Here is a 25,096-nt window from a genome sequence, read left to right as displayed (position 1 = left end):
CATTATAAGTCCTTTCTGTTTCCAGATGTGTGTTATTCTCTAGGCCAAATCAAAAAGAAGAAAAGGCACACAAGAGTTTCATGAGGCAATCTAGATTCAAGTACAACTAGCCACCTCAGTTTGACTTTAAGAAGATAGTAAGCACCAATGTTACGCAAACACAACTAAAACTAGTGCTAAGTTTATAATGAGAATGCAGCTGACAAGTATTTCTTTTCATCGACTACTGTAACCACTGCTTACTAATTCTTAAATTCAGATGCAAATGTTGTACATCAAAAACAACCTGTGCCACTACTGGCTATCCCATTCCAAGAAAAGCAAGTAACGGCAGTGTCACACTTTAGTACTTGACATGGCAAAAATACCTGAGTTACTATTTCACTTTTTGTTCTGAATCCACAGAATTAAGTGGAAGCGGCACAGAAGATGAACCTTGGACAACAACAAGGTTCTCTGTAGGGAAGTCCATGACCACTGTGAAGTGGAAGGCCATGTTGGCACAAGCTATGATGTACTCACAAAGAGAGAACCAACTGAAAGCTGAAAGATAAAATTAAAGAATAATTACTGATTTAAAAGTATTCTGGAATTACAAAATAATGCATAATAATGCTTCTGATATAAACTTCACAAATTATATTATAGTGCAGTTTAAACAGTATATGACTTCTCAGTTCTCTATCTTGCTGACAGACACACACACACACACACATACACACGCACACAAAGAGAGAGAGAGAGAGAGAGAGAGAGAGAGAGAAGTAGGTGCAAGAAGGCAAATATTACTTGGAACACAGAACTGGCAAGAGTTGAGATAGATTGCACATAAATTTCTTTAGTTATTGCTCTGTTTTTTTGGTGAGATTCATACATAGTATGTTTTTGGATGTCCAGCTAGGTTGATGATTTAACTGTTGTACCAAAGTAAAACTGTCAACCAACTGGACAGCAGAAACATAGTGTGAAACATAATGTTGTTTGAGACAGTATTGAGGTACAGTGAGACAAAAAATTACAAAATAATCTGGAAAAAATTAAATGTAACTGCAGGCTTTCACAACCATTATCTCAGTCAGTTAAATTCTTTCAGATATGTGACTGCATTGTCAATGTGTAAAATTCTCCAACGTTTCAGCCACTATTGAAAATGGCCTTCCTCGGGGTGTTTTTAGCAAATATACACAGAAGCATTTTATTGAATGGAAAAAATTACTTTGGGAGAAACTGAAGAACGATTGCTACTGATCTCCAACTATATATCAATATACTTCTGAACTCCATATCCTTTTACTGATTAAGACTATTTACTACATTTATATGCTCATGTTGCAAAATTCCATTGAATTCTGAAAAAGCACTAATGTGTCTAGAATATTACATGTAAACTACTGGTACATTTATAGCACAGTCAGAATGCATTATGAAGGTGTATAAAAGTGAATCTGTTAGCTGCTAACAAATTTTTAACAATATTCTGAGCTTTTAATGAAAGATAAAATCAGCCAACTGGTTGCACAAATTGAAGATTTACTTCAGATAGCTGATAGTTTCTTTGCAGAGTGGACATAGCAACATCTTTTGAAATGTCAATATGGCCAAAGATTCCACTATCAGAACCTATTGATAGAATTCTCAATATTTAAATAGACATCTTCACTAGAAGTTAATATACTTGCATTATACTACTGGCCTGCTGTTGTTGCATTTCTCTGTGTGGCATCTTCTGTCATCATCCAGTGCCGTGACATGCTCAGGTGTTTGCAAGTACAGTGCCACGAAACTTTCCCACTGGATGTCAGAGAGGCTATACACAAGTGACATTTGTTCTGTGATTTACTCTTTGATTGTTGATTTCTGTTCCACGTCCTACTCCTTGACATAAAGCATGAATCCAAATATTAGATACGGAATAATTTGCCGTACTGAACTCTTCTCATGCCTTTGCATGAGTTATTGATTGCAGTGTATTATTCTATGTTCTGCCCACAGGGCTTCATTAATATATTGTTAAATCAAGCCGAGTCAAACCTACTTTCCTTATTCAGCACACACAGATGTTAAACCATCGATAGGGGTAATGCAAACCGGTACCGACATGGTGGTGACCCCAACATGATCTTCTGTATGCACGCTGAATTTACGAGAAGTCCTTGCAAGAAATTGAGATGGCGAATCCACCAAAGCTGACAAATACTTCTGTGGTGCATCTACGACCCTTCGAGCCACACAATCCATCCCTGTGCTTTGTGCAAGTTGAAGCAAATTTTTCCTATGTGAGTATCATGGTCAATGCCACGAAATTTGCGCTAGTGGTCAGCCAACTAGATCACCAGTATGTCACTGAGGTTCAAGAGATCATAATTAGCCCACCCAGGAATGAGCAGCTACGACTGATTGAAAGCAGAACTAATTTGGCATGTGTCCACTTCGCAAGAAGAACGAATCCACCAGGTACTTTGCACACGATCTGGAGCAGCTGGTTACCACCACCAGTGAGGGCAATCGTGGCGTTGCAGACTGACACATCTTTAGATGCAGTGGCTGAATTAGCTGATAAGATCCAAGAGGAAATGTTGCCGTCAATAGTTAGGTATGCCACCACGGCTTGTGCCTGCACGGCAACAACTGTTTCACGCATGGATTATGATGTTCTCATCAACAAAGTGGACTTGTTATCACAGCAAATCAGCAAGCTGTTACACTGCTGTGACACAGACAACGGGAGCCGTCATCTATTCCGCCATCACTCATGCAGCCTCGTCTACGACAGGGACAGAACAAATAGTCTGTTGGTACCATTGCAAGTTTGGCAAGCAAGCACATAAGTGTACAACGGCCTGTGCCTATCCCAACAGCAGTGGTGATCAGAAATGAGTGCCTCCTCCGGTTGCTGTTCGACATCCAGGCGCCTGTTTGTGAGTGACCGACGTTCCACCTGGAAGTACTTAGTGGACACTGGTTGTTGCACGCTTTCACGTGGGACTTTACTATCACAGACGCTGCTGAACCAATCATCGGAGCCAACTTCCTCACCCACTACAACCTGCTGCCTGACGTGAGGAACTCTTGCTTGATTGACAACACCACCGGCCTAACAACTTCCAAATTCCATCGAGACACCACTGTCCATACTGTCAAGGTAATCCAGGTAGTGGATGGCGAGTACACGAAGCTGCTTTAAGGATTTCTGGCCCTGATGTGACCAGTTGGGGCACCTAAGGAGTTAAGACATGATACTGCACATTATATTGAGACTACTGATGGACCCCCTACCTCTTGTAGGCCATGACGTTTAGCCTCAGATCACCTCAAAATAGCAAAGGCATAATTTGACTGTATGTTGCGCAAAGGTTTAATCTGGCCTTCCAACAGCCCTTGGTCCTCACCATTACATCTAGTGCCAAAGAAGGAAGGTGCGTGGAGGCCGTGCGGTGATTATAGAACCCTGAATGCCCAGACAATACCCGATCGTTATCCCGTACCCTTGTTGCATGATTACAATTACACATTGAGTGGTTCACTGTTAGACTGCGCAAAGGCCTACACACAGATTCCTGTAGCCGAATGTGACATTCCAAAGACAGCCATCATCACTCCTTTTGGTTTATTTGAGAGCATGTTTATGACTTTTGGACTGAGGAATGTCGCACAGACATAGCAGCATTTCATAGATTCTGTGCTACAGGGTTTACCTTTTGCGTTTGCATACCTGGATGACATTTTGATTTTTTCGTCGTCACCTGAGGAACATCGCCACCATCTAACCGAAGGATTCAAGCAATTGGAACACTACGAAATTGTGCTCAATACTTCAAAATGTGTCTTTGGCCAGCCTGAAGTAGACTTCCTCAGACATATAATTTCTGCAGCAGGATCACTACCACTACCTGAGAAGGTGGAAGCCATTTCACACTTTCCGAGGCCTGCTACAGCCAAGGAACTACGCTGTTTCCTTGGAATGTTAAATTTTTTCCTCTGCGACCTTTAGTCGCAGCACTAACTGGTCCGAAAGCCAAGGGTAATGCGCCCATAACTTGGACTCATGAAATGACAGTCGCATTTGAAGCAGCCAAGAAAAGCGTCATCAACACAGCCCTGCTGGCACATCCAGATCCTATCGCCACGTTAGCACTGGTAGACGACACTAGCCAGACTGCAATTGGCGCTGTGTCGCAACAACAATGTAGTGACACGTGGCAGCCACTCACATTTTTTTCACACGAGTTGACAACCTCACAAAGACTTTGGAGTGCATACAACAGTGAACTTCTGGCCATTTACGAATCTGTCAAGTACTTCGGACCACAACTAGAAGCACGTGACTTTGTTATCTTTACAGATCGCAAGCCACTAACATATGCATTCTGTCAGAACAACATGAACTGTTCCCTCAGACAACACAACCAGCTCATGTTTATTTCTCAGTTTACCATTGATATACGTCATGTGTCTGGGATCGACAATGTAGTGGCCGATTGTTTGTCCAGAGTCAGCAGCATCGCCAATACGATTGGTTACACCAACCTTGCTGCAGCACAGCAAGCTGATGCGGAATTACAGGCAATTCTGTCAAATGGTGAATCAGTGCAGCCTGCAGCTGGTAGACATTTCTGGAAGCGACGTTAAGCTATATTGTGACATGTCCACATTGAAGCCGGGACCCATCCTACCTCTGGAATTTCAGATGGACATTTTCCATTTGCTGCACAACTTATGTCACCCAGGCATATGAGCTATGATACACTTAATAACAATGTGTTACGTGGTGCCTGGAATGCAAACGGACTGCTGTGAATGGGTGAGATGCTGCTTGAAATGCCAGCATAGTAAGATAAATTGCCACGTCTACTCACCAGCAGGAAGCTTTCCAATCACGACAGCATGATTCACGCATGTCCACCTTGACTTGTCGGCCCACTGTTATCATCCAATGGTCACCGTTACATACTTAAAATTGTTTAATAGAGCGATGGTAAAAAAGCTGCCCTAATGTGTCATGACACCGGATGGACCAAAGCACTTCCTGTGGTATTACTTAGACTCCAAAGCACATTCAAGCCAGACCTGGATGCTTCTTCAGCCAAATTGGTTTACTGCAAAGCATTCTGCCTGCTGGGAGAACTCGTGGCTACTGACGCTCTGCTGAATCCTACAGGCATCCAGACAGAATTTCTTTGCCAACTGCAACAAAATGTGGCTCCCCTCCGTCCGCACCAACCTCACTGACACAGGACTCCTGCTGTTTGTCCATCATGACCTATGCTCCTGCACACACGTCATGTTATGAACCCTTGCTCTAACCACCATATTTCAGCCCACACCATGTCATAACCAGAGGAAGCAAGACCATAGACATCTTGATCAATGGGAAACAGACTACAGTCTCCATTAACAGCATGAAACTGGAGTACGTCTTTCCGGAAGCAACAATGCCTGACCTACCACGATTTCTGCCTCACTCAGCAATCACTCCATCAACATTGTTGCCAACACAGATGCAGCCAGGGACTGCAGTTGACCCACCACCACGCACCTCAAGATACGGGCGACATGTCAATTTTCCAGCATGCTATTTGGAATGATGCTCTGCTTCCACCATGGGGGCTGATGTGGCGTCTTCTTTCATTGTCCAGCACCGTGATATGTGCGGGTGTTCGCAAGTACAGTGCCATGAAACTTTCCCGCTGGACACCAGAGACGCTATACACAAGCGACTTTTTTTCTGTGATTTACTCTTTGATTGTTGATTTCTGTTCCATGTCCTACTCCTTGACATAAAGCATGAATAATTGTAGTAATTACTTCTAGAGTACCATGTATATGTATGTTTGTAGAAAAACAAATTCTTTTGGGGGCAGGAAAAAAAGATTTGTCTTCCTCATATCCTACACTCAGCAGCTGCTTTTATGCAACACTTCAAAACAAAGTAGTTACGTAATGTTACAAAGACCACTATTAGCTCTCTATGCACTGGCAGAGAGTCAATCTAATATAAATATTATGCAGAATTTGCATTCTTGAGGCCCAGTACTCTAATAAATTGCAGGAATGGCTACTGAGCTATTCTTTTACTTTGTTTTTAAATAACTGTGAATTTTCAGTTTCCTGCCTAATGTCTGCTGTTTTAGAGTTTTTAGTGCCTCAAGAATTTCAGGGTAAATTCTAGAAACACTCAGCCTTCTACCGTCTCGACCAGCTGATAGGTAGCTAAGGTAGAATATTCAAAATTTCTAGGTGTATGCATTGATGAGGGGTTGAACTGGAAAAAACACACTGAGGGTCTGCTGAAATGTTTGAGTTCAGCTACTTATGCTATTAGGGTCATTGCAAATTTTGGTGATATACATCTGAGTAAATTAGCTTACCATACCTGTTTTCATTCTCTGCTTTCGTATGGCATCATATTCTGGGGTAACTGATCATTGAGTAAAAGAGTGTTCATTGCACAAAAGCGTGTAATCAGAATAATTGCTGGAGCTCATCCAAGATCATCCTGCAGACACTTCTTTAGAGAGCTAGAAATCTTCACTGTAGCCTCACAATATATATATTCACTTATGAAATTTGTTATTAACAATCCGAATGAATTCAAAAGTAATAGCAGTGTACATGGCTACAACACTAGGAGAAAGGATGATCTTCACTACTCAAGGTTAAATCTAACTTTGGCTCAGAAGGGGGTAAATTATGCTGCCACAAAAGTCTTTGGTCACTTACCTAACAGCATCAAAAGTCTGACAGATAGCCATATAGCATTTAAAAGGAAATTAAAAGAATTTCTTAATGGCAACTCCTTCTACTCATTAGATGCATTTTTGGATATAGTAACTAATGTAATATCTTGTATAGACACCTTTCATTAACCTGACACGTTCCACATCATTACGAAGTGTCATATTCAAGATCTATGGAACAAGTACTAATCTAATCCAAGGTACGAGTGCGGGAGAGTGAGAACGTTTCTGCTGATCCACCTGTTTCTATGTGCAGGTCGGAAGTTTGTTATTAGAAGACTGTAAGAGGGGTGAGTCACTGACGATGAGAAGTGTTTGCTGCCAGTGCCACAGAAGACATTAGGAGAATTCAATGAATAATTCTGTCGTATTCTTTGTTGTGTTAGTGTCTGTGGTGATTGTAAAAAATACTATTGAACAGTTGAAAACAGAGTGCTAAGCACATTCATGTATTGGACTCATTTGAGACTAGTTGTTGTTGTTGTTGTTGTTGTGGTCTTCCGTCCTGAGACTGGTTTGATGCAGCTCTCCATGCTAACCTATCCTGTGCAAGCTTCATCTCCCAGTACTTACTGCATCCTACATCCTTCTGAATCTGTTTAGTGTATACATCTCTTGGTCTCCCGCTATGATTTTTACCCTCCACACTGCCCTCCAATCCTAAATTTGTGATCCCTTGATGCCTCAGAACATGTCTTAACAACCAGTCCCTTCTTCTTGTCAAGTTGTGCCACTAACTCCTCTTCTCCCCAATTCTGTTCAATACCTCCTCATTAGTTATGTGATCTACCCATCTAATCTTCAGCATTCTTCTGTAGCACCACATTTCGAAAGCTTCTATTCTCTTCTTGTCCAAACTATTTATCGTCCATGTTTCAGTTCCATACATGGCTACACTCCATACAAATACTTTCAGAAACAACTTCTTGACACTTAAATCTATACTCTATGTTAACAAATTTCTCTTCTTCAGAAATGCTTTCCTCGCCATTGCCAGTCTACATTTTATATCTTCTCTACTTCGACCATGATCAGTTACTACTTTAAGTGTCTCATTTCCTAATCTAATTCCCTCAGCATCACCCGACTTAATTCGACTACATTCCATTATCCTCGTTTTGCTTTTGCTGATGTTCATCTTATATCCTCCTTTTAAGACACCATCCATTCCATTCAACTGCTCTTCCCAGTCCTTTGCTGTCTCTAACAGAATTACAATGTCATTGGTGAACCTCAAAGTTTTTATTTCTTCTCCGTGGATTTTAATACCTACTCTGAATTTTTCTTTTGTTTCCTTTACTGCTTGCTCAATATACAGATTGGATAACATTGGGGAGAGGCTACAACCCTGTCTCACTCCCTTCCCAACCACTGCTTCCCTTTCATGCCCCTCCACTCTTATAACTGCCATCTGGTTTCTGTACAAATTGTAAATAGCCTTTCGCTCTCTGTATTTTACCCCTGCCACCTTTAGAATTTGAAAGAGAGTATTCCAGTCAACATTGTCAAAAGCTTTCTCTATGTCTACAAATGCTAGAAATGTAGGTTTGCCTTTCCTTAATATTTCTTCTAGGATAAGTCATAAGGTCAGTATTGCCTCACGTGTTCCAATATTTCTGTGGAATAGACCATCTATATACTCCTTCCACCTTTCTGCTTTCCCTTCTTTGCTTAGAACTGGGTTTCTATCTGAGCTCTTGATATTCATACAAGTGGTTCTCTTCTCTCCAAAGGTCTGTTTAATTTTCCTGTAGGCAGGATCTATCTTACCCCTAGTGAGATAAGCCTCTACATCCTTACATTTGTCCTCTAGCCATCCCTGCTTAGCCATTTTGTACTTCCTGTCGATCTCATTTTTGAGACATTTGTATTCCTTTTTGCCTGCTTCATTATATTTTCTCCTTTCATTAATTAAATTCAATATTTCTTCTGTTACCCACGGATTTCTACTAGCCTTCATCTTTTTACCTACTTGTCTCTCTGCTGCCTTCCTTACTTCATCCCTCAGAGCTACCCATTCTTCTTCTACTGTACTTGTTTCCCCCATTCCTGTCAATTGTTTGAGACTTTTCAATTATTTCATGTCTTGGCTTTGAACAAAACAAGACACATGTATGCTATTTGAATATGTGTAAATGAGTCTAACATGTAAAGAATAAGTTAGCTTGCAGAAGTTATTATCTGAGAAAGTTGAAAATATAAAGTGATGGAACTGAAAAGTATTATATGAGTACCAAAATTATTTCAAGGGTAGAGAAGTATTTTAATAAATTCCCTTAACCAGCTATAGTCTTCAGAGAAGAAGCTTGTATGAGATCAACATAGCTGATTACCCAGAGAAGAGTATCAGGTATACACAACGTGCAACTGAATTGAGAGACGCATGTGCCTTACAACCTAATACCACACTGTCTCTTGTTGTCCGAAAATGTTAGAAGTTTTGCAGGAGAATATAAAACTCCAGCCCTTGAGATGGGTGCATAGTATGTATGGACATTATTTGTACTTGTAGATTGTGGTAGTGAATTGCTGAGTTCATCCTAAATTCACTCTTGTTACTGACCACAAATACTGTTAGTGAGTACTTATATTGTTGTACTTATATTGTCATATAAAAGTAAGAATTGGTAGGACCCTGAAGAGGCTTCTGCAGTATGTTCATCAACTGTACACAATATTCTTATTGCATGCTTCTGTATACAGTGCCCTAAAGGATTATGCCACAGGACAGAACAGAGTGAAAGTATGCTAGCAATCCTGTCTGCCTGTGAGTACACTGAGAGACTTTTGGTTCTACAATGTCAGCACAAGATTTCAGTGCTTTGGGACACCCCCATAGTTGGAAGAGTTACTACTTTTTTAGTGAGTTACTGTTTTTTATCTCTCTAACAGATAAGTTGGCAAACTAATGTCTGATTGTGGAGTGTATATTGCCCGTCTGTGTACGTTTATTGGATATCTTTCAATGGACTATTTTTGTCCCTGTCTTTTCAAAATCTGATTGGATTTTTCTTTGTAAATAGCAAATTAGTCTCAATTTTCCTTCATTCTTTTAAATGGAGACTGCACAAATTATGTGGTTCTCATACGAAGAGAGCTTTCACAGGATATTCTGACCTAGTGTACAGATCTGGCCATTAGATTAGATTAGATTAGATTAGATTAGATTAATACTAGTTCCATGGATCATGAATACGATATTTCGTAATGATGTGGAACGAGTCGAATTTTCCAATACATGACATAATTAGGTTAATTTAACAACATACTTAAGTTAATATAACAACTTTATTTTATTGGGTTTTTTGTTTTTCTTTATTTTTATTTTTATTTTTTAATTTTTTTTATGATTTTTTTTTTCGTTTTTTTTTTTTCTTAATTTATATCTAAAAATTCCTCTATGGAGTAGAAGGAGTTGTCATTCAGAAATTCTTTTAATTTCTTCTTAAATACTTGTTGGTTATCTGTCAGACGTTTGATACTATTTGGTAAGTGACCAAAGACTTTAGTGCCAGTATAATTCACCCCTTTCTGTGCCAAAGTTAGATTTAATCTTGAATAGTGAAGATCATCCTTTCTCCTAGTATTGTAGTTATGCACACTGCTATTACTTTTGAATTGGGTTTGGTTGTTAATAACAAATTTCATAATCGAGTATATATACTGAGAAGCTACTGTGAATATCCCTAGATCCTTAAATAAATGTCTGCAGGATGATCTTGGGTGGACTCCAGCTATTATTCTGATTACACGCTTTTGTGCAATAAATACTTTATTCCTCAGTGATGAATTACCCCAAAATATGATGCCATATGAAAGCAATGAGTGAAAATAGGCGTAGTAAGCTAATTTACTAAGATGTTTATCACCAAAATTTGCAATGACCCTTATTGCATAAGTAGCTGAACTCAAACGTTTCAGCAGATCATCAATGTGTTTCTTCCAATTTAATCTCTCATCAATGGACACACCTAAAAATTTGCAATATTCTGCCTTAGTTATATGCTTCTGATTAAGGTCTATATTTATTAATGGCGTCATACCATTCACTGTACGGAACTGTATGTACTGTGTCTTATCAAAATTCAGTGAGAGTCCGTTTACAAGGAACCACTTAGTAATTTTCTGAAAGACAGTATTGACAATTTCATCAGTTAATTCTTGTTTGTCAGGTGTGATTACTATACTTGTATCATCAGCAAAGAGAACTAACTTTGCCTCTTCATGAATATAGAATGGCAAGTCATTAATATATAATAAGAACAACAAAGGACCCAAGACTGACCCTTGTGGAACCCCATTCTTGATAGTTCCCCAGTTTGAGGAATGTGCTGATCTTTGCATGTTACGAGAACTACTTATTTCTACTTTCTGCACTCTTCCAGTTAGGTAAGAATTAAACCATTTGTGCACTGCCATACTGTAAATGTTACAGTGATCACTGCCCAGAAAGTAGAAAGTGTAGGGAATTTGTTCAGGCTATCTTGGGGGTAATGACAGTACCAATTAATGACATAAATTGACAGAAAATTTTTCTTGTCCTCTTCCCCTTCCCTCTTTTTTCTCATTTTCTATTCTGTCCTTCTGCATCCTCCCTTTCTCCTCTTTTCTCTTTCACTTGCTGTTTTTCCCTATTTCTCTTATATAACTCATTTTGCAAACATGATTTGGTTTTGCACTGCTTTTGGAACATCATGTATTAATCAGCATCAACATAGGTGAAAGCTGCACAAGCTGTAGAGGACCATTTGTACTAGGAAGCAGGTACACTGTATAATGATCCACACTCTGAAACATGCAAACAGTTCCCTGTGGCTTTATTACAGAGCACACTGCCAAAAACTTCTATGCTAAGAAATTTTAATCGGCTGATGAGTGACGAGAAATTTACATCACTGCCTACACTACTGCATCCGATAATGACTACACTGTAAACTGTCATCTGAAGATAAGCTTTATGATTTTGCACAGCTTTGTAGAGCATGGGTTTTAGTGGTAAGATTCCACTGTTTCTTTCTGTTTTGATGTTTTTTTTTTAATTTTATTAGTAGGTATTTTACAATAACAGTAAGATGATGTAGTATAACCATGGAGACTCATTGCAGCAATTGTTGGGAAAAATAATGTTGCAAAATGAATTATAGAGGAGGAATAGGAAACAACAGCATGAGAAAGAGAAAAGAGAAGGAAGAAAGAATGCACAAGGAGAGAATAGCAAATGTGAAAACTGAGAAGGAAGGGGAAGAGGACAAGGAGAATTAAAAGAGGGACAGGAAAAGAAAGAAGAGGGGGATAAGATAGAAATGGAGAAGGAGAAGCAGGAGAAAAAGGAAAGAGAGGAGAAAAGCTAGACAGAGATAATGCAGAGGATAGAAAACAACCAGGAAATTCATGTAATTTAGGGAGTAAATGTTCTTAGTAATTCATAACTTGGCCAAAAATAACCAAGCAAAATTTTGTAAAGGTATATGAGAGGATGGGAAAATGCTGAAAGGTCAGTATAGAAAATCAAATAACACATAAAATCCCATGGAATAAAACCACAAGTTGCACATGAAAATAGAAACAGTTGGAGATGGAATGAAATCCACACAGATAATAAAGACAGTATTTCAGAGGCAGGCAGCCAGCCTTTTCAGTTTGAGATGAGGGGGGACCACACCTGGCAGAATTTCTCAACCAGGTCAATGATTTGCATGATACTGGCAATTACAGTGATTGGGAAGTAATTGTAAGGACATTCCAGAATCTGATTGGAGAAGCTAAATTAAGAGGTTAACATTTACAAACTACTTGTAGCTTGTTTCTTGAATTTCATAAGAACTTTGGGAGCTTAAGGCCAAGCATACTCATGAGCACTGTCATCACAATATTCGCCTGTGGGAACCATACCATAATTGATACAGCACACAGAGAAAGTATCTGATACAACTAGCAGAGAAAGTATAGTATCTAGGCATGCCTTTCGAAGAGCAAGATTTAATTAAAACAGTTTCTGAATAGCTTCTAGTGATAATGCAGGAGTTGTTGATAACAGCTAATGTCTGCACAATCAAAAGGACATTGGAGATTTAGATGAGGTAAAAACATCGTCCTAGTGGTAAAAATGATCATTATGAGGTGAGAAGCTTGAAATCAAGGAACAGAAATGGGTATGACTGGCTGTGGCTTTATCAGAACATCTTAAATACAAATATCTGTGACACCTTGGAAAGAGACCAAGAGATACAATAACAAATGATGATAAAGTAAAAGTTTGAACACCCATTCCCAAAGTAGCCATTAATTGCACCATTTTCTCCTGAACTCTTAGTGACAGTGTAGGAGAGAACCATTTTTATGCTCATGGACAAGTGCAGTACTGTATCTGTGCTTTCCCACTGGACGCTGAACTACACTGCGTGAAAATAAAGTAGACAGTTTCCCTGTTACTAGAACAAGCTCTGTACATGCCCTAGGCATAAAAGAAGAGAAGTAACCCAGCAAGTCTACTGTTACATAGAGATTATTGGATGTGACAAGAAAATAGCTGCTTTGGTCCATAAGGAACAACAGAACTACTCATATTTGGAGCACATTGGCTGACATAAAAAGGAACTACTCTTAATTTCAGAGAGGGGCTACTAGTAACCAAAAAATTATAAGTATTTTTCTGAGGCAGGTGCTAGCAGAATTAAGTGAAACCCAAGGGGAGACAAGTTAACTAATGCCCTGCATCACATCTGGGGAGGGGATTCTGAAGCAACAAGAGGGAAAGATCACAAATAACAAAAGAGTAAATCTGTCAGATCGAGTGACTTGACAATTAAGCTGGAGGAAGGAATCAGACAGCTTGAAGAATGACACAGGAGTGACACTATCATGTTCTATGTTAGTTACTGTGCCTTCTTATTATTATAACCCAAAGGACTGGGAATAAAAAAATGTGGGAAACAAGCATAATGAAACTGGTCAGTGGTACTCTCTTACTGTTTAGTAAAACATGATACACTAATTTAATTCACATAATGGTAAACTAAAACTTGTACAATAATCTCTTTTACATCTATATTTATAATGCAGTTATTTTTACCATAAAATTTATGGATGTATTAATGTAAAATGTGCATATAAAGATTTTTACTCATGTGATGTAATTTAAAAAGTGAAGTATATATTTTATGTATTTGTGTAACTGGATAATTGACTAATATTAATATGATTATTCCTATTAGTATTGGTAGTGATTCTGGAAAAAGTTTGAAACACTAAATTAAAAATAAGTTGTAAGTGAAATATGTATAAGTTGACATGTGAAATAATCGGGTTTACTGCCGGATGTTTGTGTCGCTCTGGCACAATATTTCGGCCACGTAACTCGTTGCCTTCTTCAGGTGCTACCTGAGACTGCCGTGTTGGAGGATCTTGTCCAGTATTTATGCCCAGAGGGAGCTGGGTGCTCTCTTTGCCATCCGCGCCCGCCTGGCGCGGCTTGTAATGTGTTGTCTCTTCCCCGGTGTTCCCTCGGACGTCTGCGCCCGACTTGGGCACCATCTGTGGCAGCTCTCTGAGGCCTGTCCTGTGTCGGGCATTCTGTTCGTGGTCTGCGCCCGCCAGGACAGGCCTCAGAGAGCTGCCACAGATGGCGCCCAAGTCGGGCGCGGACGTCCGAGGGAACACCGGGGAAGAGACAACACATTACAAGCAGCGCCAGGCGGGCGCGGATGGCAAAGAGAGCACCCAGCGCCCTCTGGGCATAAATACTGGACAAGATCCTCCAACACGGCAGTCTCAGGTAGCACCTGAAGAAGGCAACGAGTTACGTGGCCAAAATATTGTGCCAGAGTGACACAAACATCTGGCAGTAGACCCGATTATTCCACATGTCAAGATCTCGCCGGGAAAGCCTGATGAGTTATGTATAAGTTGCTTGTGTTTATTATGTGACTAATATCTATGAAATGTTTTATCTTTGGGGTGGTTGTCTTTGTGGGAAGAAGAGAGATTGTCAGACATGTTTTTGAGGCAGTACTGTGTAGATTGTGATGGTGTATGGTATTATGTTTTGGAACATGTGAGATGACTGCTAACACAATGTGAAAAATGCAATGAATGGCATGTTATATTTCATTTAATAACATATTTAAAAACTGAAACCTTAAAATATGATACTGAAGCAGAACCATATCGCTAGAAATACTGTGCCAACTACAAGAAATACAAATAATAAGTGGACAACAGACAGAAAATAAGCAAAAAGATCCTTTCTTTCAACATTTACTTGAAGATATTATGAACAATTCTAATTCTATCTCACATTTACTTTTCACTGAGGAGTAATGATGCAAACCAGTTCACTGTGGCAGTTAGCAAGGTTTACTAAGTTTTATTACCATTAAAGTATTACTGCATAGTACTGGTAAGAGCTAGATTAGGCAAGCTATATTCTAAGGAGAACAGAAGAGCAATGTTTAAGCAGAGGCAGGCATGCCCGTCAGTATTTGCATGATCTGCTCTAGAGCAAGGCATAGACCAGACCTCAACCAGACAGCGGACAAGTACAGCATGAGAAACAGAAGCCAGATTTTGGTGGTAGTACAATCAGTGGACAATTGGATTCAACTGTTCTCTGTCCCAAACAGTAGGCTTTACCAGCTTGAGTGGTAGTCCATGGACATCTGGTCAGCAGTGGCAAGATATATAATACTGCAGCAATAATCCATAAATGAGATAATAACACCAAAATAAAACTTAAGCTACAAAGAAAATGTGCCATTTACAACAACAAAACACAATGCACACAAAAGCATCTCCCAACACCAAAATATGTCATATGCTTTAGGATGACGATAATGCACCACTTTGTAACAACAAACTGCTTTCAGTGAGAATGAAATCACAACTGTATATATTTCTAACAAGTTGCGGGGAAAATAATGTGAATGGTGATAAGTAAATTTTCTATTATGCAAGATGAATTATTTTAGTATGAGAGTAAGTGATGAATTTCTTAAACCACAGAGCATTTGACTCTCATAGACAACTTAACACTTTGAGGACCAGCCACTTAGGAAAATTTCAAGCCCAGAAGACGAGCCATTTATGCATTTTCTGGCACACTTGTGTTTTATATATCTTAAAGGGTAAGACAACCCCATGAACTATGGACCTTGACGTTGGTGAGGAGGCTTGCATGCCTCAATGATACAGATAACAGTACCTAAGGTGCAACCACAACGAAGTGGTATCTGTTGAGAGGCCAGACACACATGTGGTTCCTGAAGAGGGGCAGCAGCCTCTTCAGTAGTTGCAAGGGGCAACAGTCTGGATGATTGACTGATCTGGCCTTGTAACATTAACCAAAACGGCCTTGCTGTGCTACTACTGAGAATGGCTGAAAGCAAGGGGAAACTAGAGCCATAATTTTTCCCAAGGGCATACAGCTTTACTGTATGATTAAATGATGATGACGTCCTCTTGGGTAAAATATTCCGGAGGTAAAATAGTCCGCCATTTGGATCTCCAGGCGGGGACTACTCAGGAGGGCGTCATTAGCAGGAGAAAGAAAACTGGCATTCTACATATTGGAGCATGCAATGTCAGGTCCCTTAATCGGGCAGGTAGGTTAGAAAATTTAAAAAGGGAAATGGCTAGGTTAAAGTTAGATATAGTGGGAATGAGTGAAGTTCGGTGGCAGGAGGAACAAGACTTTAGGTCAGGTGAATACAGAGTTATAAATACAAAATCAAATAGGAGTAATGCAGGAGTAGGTTTAATAAAGAACAAAAAAAATAGGAGCATGGGTAAGCTACTATGAACAGCATAGTGAACACATTATTGTAGCCAAGATAGACACGAAGCCCATGCCTACCACAGTAGTACAAGTTTATATGCCAACTGGCTCCGCAGATGACGAAGAGATTGATGAAACGTATGATGAGATAAAATAAATTATTCAGATAGCAAAGGGAGACAATAATTCAATAGTCATGGGTGACTGAAATTCAATAGTAGGAAAAGGAAGAGAAGGAAAAGTAGTAGGTGAATATGGAATGGGGGGTAAGGAATGAAACAGAAAGCTGCCTAGTAGAATTTTGCACAGAGCATAACTTAATTATAGCTAACACTTGGTTTAAGAATCATAAAAGAAGGTTGTATATGTGGAAGAGGCCTGGACACACTTGAAGGTTTCAGATAGATTACATAATGGTAAGACAGAGATTTAGAAACCAGATTTTAAATTGTAAGACATTTCCAGGGGCAGATGTGGACTCTGACCAAAATCTATTGGTTATGAACTATAGATTAAAACTGAAGAAACTGTAAAAAGGTGGGAAATTAAGGAGATGGGACCTGGATAAACTGAAAGAACCAGAGGTTGTAGAGAGTTTCAGAGAGAGCATTAGGGAACGATTGACAAGAACGAGGGAAAGAAATACAGTAGAAGAAGAATGGGTAGTATTGAGAGATGAAACAGTGAATGCAGCAGAGGACCAAGTAGGTAGAAAGACAAGGTCCAGTAAAAATCCCTGGGTAATAGAAGAGAGATTGAATTTAATTGATGAAAGGAGAAAATATAAAAATGCAGTAATTGAAGCAGGCAAAAAGGAATACAAATGTCTCAAAAATGAGATCAACAGGAAGTGCAAAATGGCTAGCAGAGATGGCTAGAGGACAAATGTAAGGATTTATAGTCATATATCACTAGGGGTAAGATAGATACTGCCTACAGGAAAATTCTAGTACCTCCCACCGCGGAAGTCGAACACATGCCAGAACAAATGGACGTGGTCAGCCCATAGAGGGCTCCGTGTCCACGGCAGCTATTCCGCACAGCGAGGGCGCCACCGCTATGCCACGTGCAGACAGGAGCCAATAGCCACTCCCTCCGGTGTCATATATAGGGATCCGCTCTGCCCTAGTCCAGTCAGTCTGGTACTCGCTCTGGATTGCGTTTCTATCTCGGGGGTACTGCGTTCTGGTCGTTGCTCGTTGTTGACATTGCCTGGCTCTGGTTCTGAGTGGATTTACTGTTGGTGTTTGGTGTTGTGGTTTCTACAAGCCTCCGTTGTTTATCTCTCCTTGTTGTGTCGGTCACAGTCTGTTGTGCTCGGTTGTTGTCGGTTGTCGTTGGTCTGTCGTCCGACTCATCCTTGTGTTTACCCAGTGGTGCATGTTCCACCGCCAGCGGCTTCCCTGCCTGGTGGCTCCGATCCGCAGCCCAAGGCGTTCCCGCAGTTGGTTTTGGTTACTACATTGGCGACGAGGTAAACAGAACATAGGAGTATGGAAGAGAAATTACCCACTCTCTTAGAGCAACAGCAGCAGCTCATGCGACAGCAGCAGCAGCAGTTGGAGGTTTTACAGATGTTGGTGCAGTTGCTCTCAGACAGGGTCAATAAGCGGGACTCCCTCCCATCTCATCTTCCAGGTGCCCCACTTTCAGACACGTTCCCACGTCCACCATCGTTCCCACCGTTCAACGACGCAAAAGAGGATTGGGAAATGTACCTGCATCGTCTGAAGCAACATTTCACGGCCTTTCAGGTGTCAGATGACTCTCTGCAGCGGTCGTTATTCTTGTCTTGGGCCTCACTGGACACGTCTTTTTTTGCTCCGCAAGTTGGCACCGTTGGCCGACCCCGTGGCTCTCTCCTTTCACGATATCTGTGTGTTGCTAACTAACTATTATTCCCAGCAATACCACGTGGTTGCGTCTCGCTTGGAATTCCTTCAATACCACAAGCAGCCGGGTCAGTCCTACCGTTCCTGGAAGACGGATTTGCAAGGCCTCAGCCGCAAATGCATCTTCACGTGCACCAATCAGCAGTGCAAGGCATCATATGCAGATTCGTTAATTCGGGATGTGGTCGTTCAACTGGCACTCGATCCAGAGTTCTGCACTGTGGCGTTAAGGTTGGACAACCCCTTGTTGGAAGACATTCTGCGCATTGCCAATTCCTTTGAAATTGCTCAAGCGGCGAACGAATGTCTCTTGGCACGGCCCCAGGTGGCAGCGGTTGAGTCCACTTCCCTATCCACTCCTTCCCGCCATCGACGGGGCGCAGTCTCCAGAGGGCACCACCATCGAGATTCCTCGCTGTCTGACGTCTCTATGGCGTCTGAACTGCCGGTCGCCCCTCGACGTCGGCCACGTGGCCCCCTCCCGTCGTGCCCCCAGTGCTTCACGGCCCACTCTCGAGCTGACTGTCCCCATCGCTGGAAGACCTGTTCACTCTGTGGGAAAGAAGGCCACCTTCGATCAGTCTGTCGTAGGCGCCCGCCCCTCCCCTGTCCCGCCCCTGCAGGCCAACAGGAGGCCATCCATGCTTTACACACGGTTGCCCCTCAGACCGACGCATTGGCTCAAAAGTTATTCCTCACCCTACGCATCTTTAACGAGGACGTCCGTTTCCAGGTTGATACGGGGGCCACCGTTTCTTTGGTCAATCTGATGACTTATGCACGTCTCGGGTCTCCAGAATTGTCCCCACCCTCTCGGAGGTTGGTCGCCTACGGCGACAGTTCCGTCCCTCTCCGTGGGCAGTTTTCTGTTATGGCCATCTACAAAAACGTTCCCTGGCCCCTTACCCTCTTTGTGGTGGACCACCCATTGGCTTCGGACATTTTTGGACTAGATGCGTTTACACGGTTTGGCTTTTTCATTCAAGACGAAGTGCAGTTCGTTTCAACTACAGTTCCATTTCAGGACCTAGATGATCTGTGTGTGTCCTTTTCCTCACTGTTTTTGGCAGACCTGGGCTGCGCTTCCGATTTCCAGGCACACATCACTTTACCGCTGAACGCACAGCCTCACTTTTGTCAGGCTCGGCCTATTCCTGTAGCCTTGTGTGCGGCCGTCAAGCAGGAACTCGATCGGCTCCAGGCTGCGGGGGTTATTGAGCCAGTATAATCGAGTGCCTGGGCAACACCCTTAGTGGTCATCAAGAAACCCAATGGATCACTTCGGCTTTGTGGGGATTTTGGGGCTACGGTCAATGCTTAGTCTTTGGTCGAAACTTATCCCATTCCTCGACAAGAAGACCTTCTCACTAAACTGACAGGTGGCAAGTACTTTTCTAAGATTGATCTGGCAGAAGCCTATCACCAATTGCCGTTGGATGAGGAATTGCAGGCCATCGTCGTCATCAACACGCCTTTCGGTCTCTATAAATACAAGCGTCTTCCATTTGGCATTTCCTCTGCCCCTGCGATTTTCCAGCAGTATCTCGAGCAACTTACACAACCAATACCGGCTTGTGTCAATTACCTCGATGATATCTTAGTCACGGGGCGCACGCGCCAGAAACATCTGTGCAACCTCCGTACATTATTTCACGCCCTGCAGGCTGCGGGTTTACGTTGTTGGCTGGAGAAGTGCAGTTTTTTTTAACCGGAAGTGGAGTACTTAGGACTTTGGCTCAGTAAAGATGGCATTCACCCTTCGGACCGCAATGTCGCACCCATCGATGCCCTTCCCCGTCCACAAAACTTATCCGAACTCCAGTTATTTTTGGGGAAAGTCAATTATTACTTAAAGTTCTTACCCCAAGCCGCCCACGTCACGCATCCCTAAATCGCCTGCATCGCAAAGGGGTACCTTATGCGTGGACGTCTGCCTGCGATCAGGCTTTCATCTGCCTGAAGATGATGCTGAAGACTGCCCCTTGCCTTACGCCTTTCTCTCCGGATCGTCCCTTGGTGGTGGCGGCTGATGCCTCAGCATACGGGATTGGGGCAGTCCTGGCACACAGGAATGAGGATGGGTCAGAACAACCTGTGGCACATGCCTCCAAGACGTTAACTCCTGCACAAAGGAATTACTTTCAGATCGAAAAGGAGGTTCTTGCCATTATTTTTGAAGTTCATAAATTTCACATTTACCTGTTTGGGGCGCAGTTCACCCTCCTCACAGATCACAAACCCTTAGTGTCACTTTTCGTGCCCCATTCACACCTCCCAGAATGGACGGCTCAGCATCTTCAGTGCTGGGCATTGTTCTTGCGTAATTACACTTACACCATCCGCTATAAGCCCACCAGTCAACACATTAATGTAGATGCCTTGTCACGTCTCCCAGCAGCACCCGATCCGGCGTTCGACCAGCAGGAAGTCCTGTGCTTCCACATCGACTCTGCCCACCGGGAGACTCTCGATGGATTTCCTCTGACGGCTACACAAATCGCCGCTTCCATGCACAGGGACCCCATTCTGTGGCAAGTCCTCTGCTATGTGACCCATGGTTTGCCTCCCTACCTTACCCGACCTTTGAAAACTGACTTCAGCCCATGGCGTCACGTCTCACACAGACTATCAGTGATGGAGGACATCTTCCTGTTGTCCATGGACTCGGACACCCATCGGGTGGTCATCCCTCCGGACTTACGCCACCGAGTCCTGCACTTATTACACCGCGGACACTGGGAGATGTCTCGCATGAAGGTGTTGGCTCGACAACATGTCTATTGGCCAGGGATCGATGGAGACATTGAGCACCTGGCCCGTGGTTGCACAGTGTGTGTGCGTCGTCAGGCTAGTCCTCCACAATCTTTTGCGCCCTGGCCAACACCCAGCCAACCCTGGGACAGGATCCATCTAGATTTTGCAGGCCCCTTCTTAAGCTCCATGTGGCTCCACATCATTGATGCCTATTCTAAATACCCATATGTGGTCCGCATGGTGTCCACCACCGCTGCCGCCACCCTCACCGCCTTGGCCTAGGTGTTGGCCATTGAAGGCCTTCCTCAAGCGTTGGTCACAGATAACGGGCTCCAATTCACGGCGTCCTCGTTCCAGAACTTTTGCTCCGCTAACGGTATCAAACACAATCGCTCTCCCCCCTTCCATCCTTCAACCAATGGCGTGGCGGAGCACCTGGTCCGCACTTTCAAACAGCAGCTGATGAAATCAGTGGAGCCGTCGGCCACCACCTCGGCCCTCACCTTGTTTCTAAGCACCTACGGCACTATGCTGGTGGCTGGTCATAGTCCTGCCGAACTCCTTCACGGGCGACAACCTTGGACCCTCCTCCACCTGCTGACACCATCTCCTTCTGGGCCCCGCTCTCGCCACTCCCAGCGCTACGCCCTGGGCATGGCCGTGTGGGCCCGCTCCTATGGCAGCACACCTGCATGGACGCCCGCTACGGTGACAGCGGCTCATGGGCGGCGTGTGATGACCGTACAGACACACAGGGGGCTCGAGCGTCGCTACCATAACCAACTCCGCCCTCGGGCCCCCACCTTGATTCCTCCCCCACCGCCTTCCCTGCTTCCTGGTGCGGACACGTCCCTCGAGGTGGAGCCCTTCCCTTCAACCTCCATCTCCTTGCCGGCTCTGCAGACACCCCTTCTGACTCGCCAGGGTATAGAGACGCCCTCTGACCCCCTGCCCTCTGATGACACCTTGATGGATATCGCCCTCCCCTCCCCCAGTGGTCCCTCCAGACGTCTCACAACCTGTGCCCTCGTTCCCCCCGCCTCGGCATCGTATGGGGCATTTCTGCCCCTATGCACCAATTTCGGGGGGGAGGGATCTAGTACCTCCCGCCATGGAAGTCGAACACGTGCCAGAACAAATGGATGTGGTCAGCCCATAGAGGGCTCCATGTCCGCGGCGGCTATTCCGCGTAGCGGCTCTCGAGCAGCGAGGGCGCCACCGCTACGCCACGTGCAGACAGCAGCCAATAGCCGCTCCCACCGGTGTCGTATATAGGGACCTGCTCCGCCCTAGTCCAGTCAGTCTGGTACTCGCTCTGGATTGCGTTTCTATCTTGGCGGTACTGCGTTCTGGTCGTTGCTCATTGTTGACATTGCCTGGCTCTGGTTCCGAGTGGATTTACTGTTGGTGTTTGGTGTTGTGGTTTCTACAAGCCTCCGTTGTTTATCTCTCCTTGTTGTGTCGGTCATAGTCTGTCATGGTCGGTTGTTGTTGGTCTGTCGTCCGACTCGTCCTCGTGTTTACCAGGTGGTGCGTGTTCCACCGCTGGCGGCATCCCCGCCTGGCGGCTCCGATCCGCAGCCCAAGGCGTTCCCGCAGTTGGTTTTGGTTACTACAAAAATTAAGGAGATGTTTGGAGAAAAGACAATCACTTGTATGAATATTAAGAGCTCAGATGGGAAACCCAGTTATAAGCAAAGAAGGGAAGGCAGAAAGATGGAAGGAGTATATAGAAGGTCTATACAAGGGCAATGTACTTCAGGGCAATATTATGGAAATGGAAAGGAACATATGTGATGATGAAAAGGGAGATTTGATTCCGCGTGAAGAGTTTGGCAGAGCACTGTAAGACCTAAGCTGAAACAAGGCCCTGGGAGTAGACAACATTCCATTAGAAGTGCAGATAGCCTTGGGTGAGCCATATGGTGAGCAAGATGTATGAGGCAGGTGAAATACTCTCACACTTCAGGAAGAATATAATAATACCAATCCCAAAGAAAGCAGATGTTGACAAGTGCGAAAATTACTGAACTATCAGTTAAATCAATCATGGCTGCAAAATATTAATATGAATTCCTTACAGAAGAATGGAAAAACTGGTAGGAGCTGACCTTGGGGAAGACCAGTTTAGATTCCGTAGAAATGTTGGAGCACGTGAGGCAATACTGACCCTATGACTTATCTTAGAAGATAGATTGTTGTTGTTGTTGTTGTTGTGGTCTTCAGTCCTGAGACTGGTTTGATGCAGCTCTCCATGCTACTCTATCCTGTGCAAGCTTCTTCATCTCCCAGTACCTACGGCAACCTACATCCTTCTGAATCTGCTTAGTTTATTCATCTCTTGGTCTCCCTCTACGATTTTTACCCTCCACGCTGCCCTCCAATGCTAAATTTGTGATCCCTTGATGCCTCAAAACATGTCCTACCAACCGATCCCTTCTTCTAGTCAAGTTGTGCCACAAACTTCTCTTCTCCCCAATCCTATTCAATACCTCCTCATTAGTTACGTGCTCTACCCACCTTATCTTCAGCATTCTTCTGTAGCACCATGTTTCGAAAGCTTCTATTCTCTTCTTGTCCAAACTGGTTATCGTCCATGTTTCACTTCCATACATGGCTACACTCCATACAAATACTTTCAGAAACGACTTCCTGACACTTAAATCTATACTCGATGTTAACAAATTTCTCTTCTTCAGAAACGATTTCCTTGCCATTGCCAGTCTACATTTTATATCCTCTCTGCTTCGACCATCATCAGTTATTTTACTCCCTAAATAGCAAAACTCCTTTACTACTTTAAGTATCTCATTTCCTAATCTAATCCCCTCAGCATTACCCGATTTAATTTGACTACATTCCATTATCCTCGTTTTGCTTTTGTTGATGTTCATCTTATATCCTCCTTTCAAGACACTGTCCATTCCGTTCAACTGCTCTTCCAAGTCCTTTGCTGTCTCTGGCAGAATTACAATGTCATCGGTGAACCTCAAAGTTTTTACTTCTTCTCCATGAATTTTAATACCTACTCCGAATTTTTCTTTTGTTTCCTTTACTGCTTGCTCAATATACAGATTGAATAACATCGGGGAGAGGCTACAACCCTGTCTCACTCCTTTCCCAACCACTGCTTCCTTTTCATGCCCCTCGACTCTTACAACTGCCATCTGGTTTCTGTACAAATTGTAAATAGCCTTTCGCTCCCTGTATTTTACCCCTGCCACCTTCAGAATTTGAAAGAGAGTATTCCAGTTAACGTTGTCAAAAGCTTTCTCTAAGTCTACAAATGCTAGAAACGTAGGTTTGCCTTTTCTTAATCTTTCTTCTAAGATAAGTCGTAAGTTTAGTATTGCCTCACATGTTCCAACATTTCTACGGAATCCAAACTGATCTTCCCCGAGGTCCGCTTCTACCAGTTTTTCCATTCCTCTGTAAAGAATTCTTGTTAGTATTTTGCTGCTGTGACTTATCAAACTGATAGTTCGGTAATTTTCACATCAGTCAACACCTGATTTCTTTGGGATTGGAATTATTATATTCTTCTTGAAGTATTTCGCCTGTCTCATACATCTTGCTCACCAGATGGTAGAGTTTTGTCATGACTGGTTCTCCCAAGGCCATCAGTAGTTCTAATGGAATGTTGTCTACTCCCGGGGCCTTGTTTCGGCTCAGGTCTTTCAGTGCTCTGTCAAACTCTTCACGCAGTATCTTATCTCCCATTTCATCTTCATCTACATCCTCTTCCATTTCCATAATATTGTCCTCAAGTACATCGCCCTTGTATAAACCCTCTATATACTCCTTCCACCTTTCTGCCTTCCCTTCTTTGCTTAGAACTGGGTTGCCATCTGAGCTCTTGATATTCGTACAAGTGGTTCTCTTCTCTCCAAAGGTCTCTTTAATTTTCCTGTAGGCAGTATCTATCTTATCCCTAGTGAGAC

General features: G+C 42.9%; 1 protein-coding gene across 1 annotated transcript in view; it reads right to left on the bottom strand.

Moving 5' to 3' along the window:
* Positions 1-264: 264 nt before the first annotated feature.
* LOC126198781 (post-GPI attachment to proteins factor 2-like) overlaps positions 265-25,096 on the bottom strand; it is a 120,597-nt gene continuing 95,765 nt past the window's right edge. The window contains exon 5 of the mRNA XM_049935345.1: positions 265-543. Within this exon, the coding sequence (XP_049791302.1) occupies positions 377-543 (167 nt within the window). The 3' untranslated portion in view covers positions 265-376. The remainder of the gene's footprint in view (positions 544-25,096) is intronic.

Source organism: Schistocerca nitens, chromosome 8, assembly GCF_023898315.1.
Source record: "Schistocerca nitens isolate TAMUIC-IGC-003100 chromosome 8, iqSchNite1.1, whole genome shotgun sequence".
Lineage (NCBI taxonomy): Eukaryota > Metazoa > Arthropoda > Insecta > Orthoptera > Acrididae > Schistocerca > Schistocerca nitens.
This window is presented reverse-complemented; position numbering and strand designations above follow the sequence as displayed.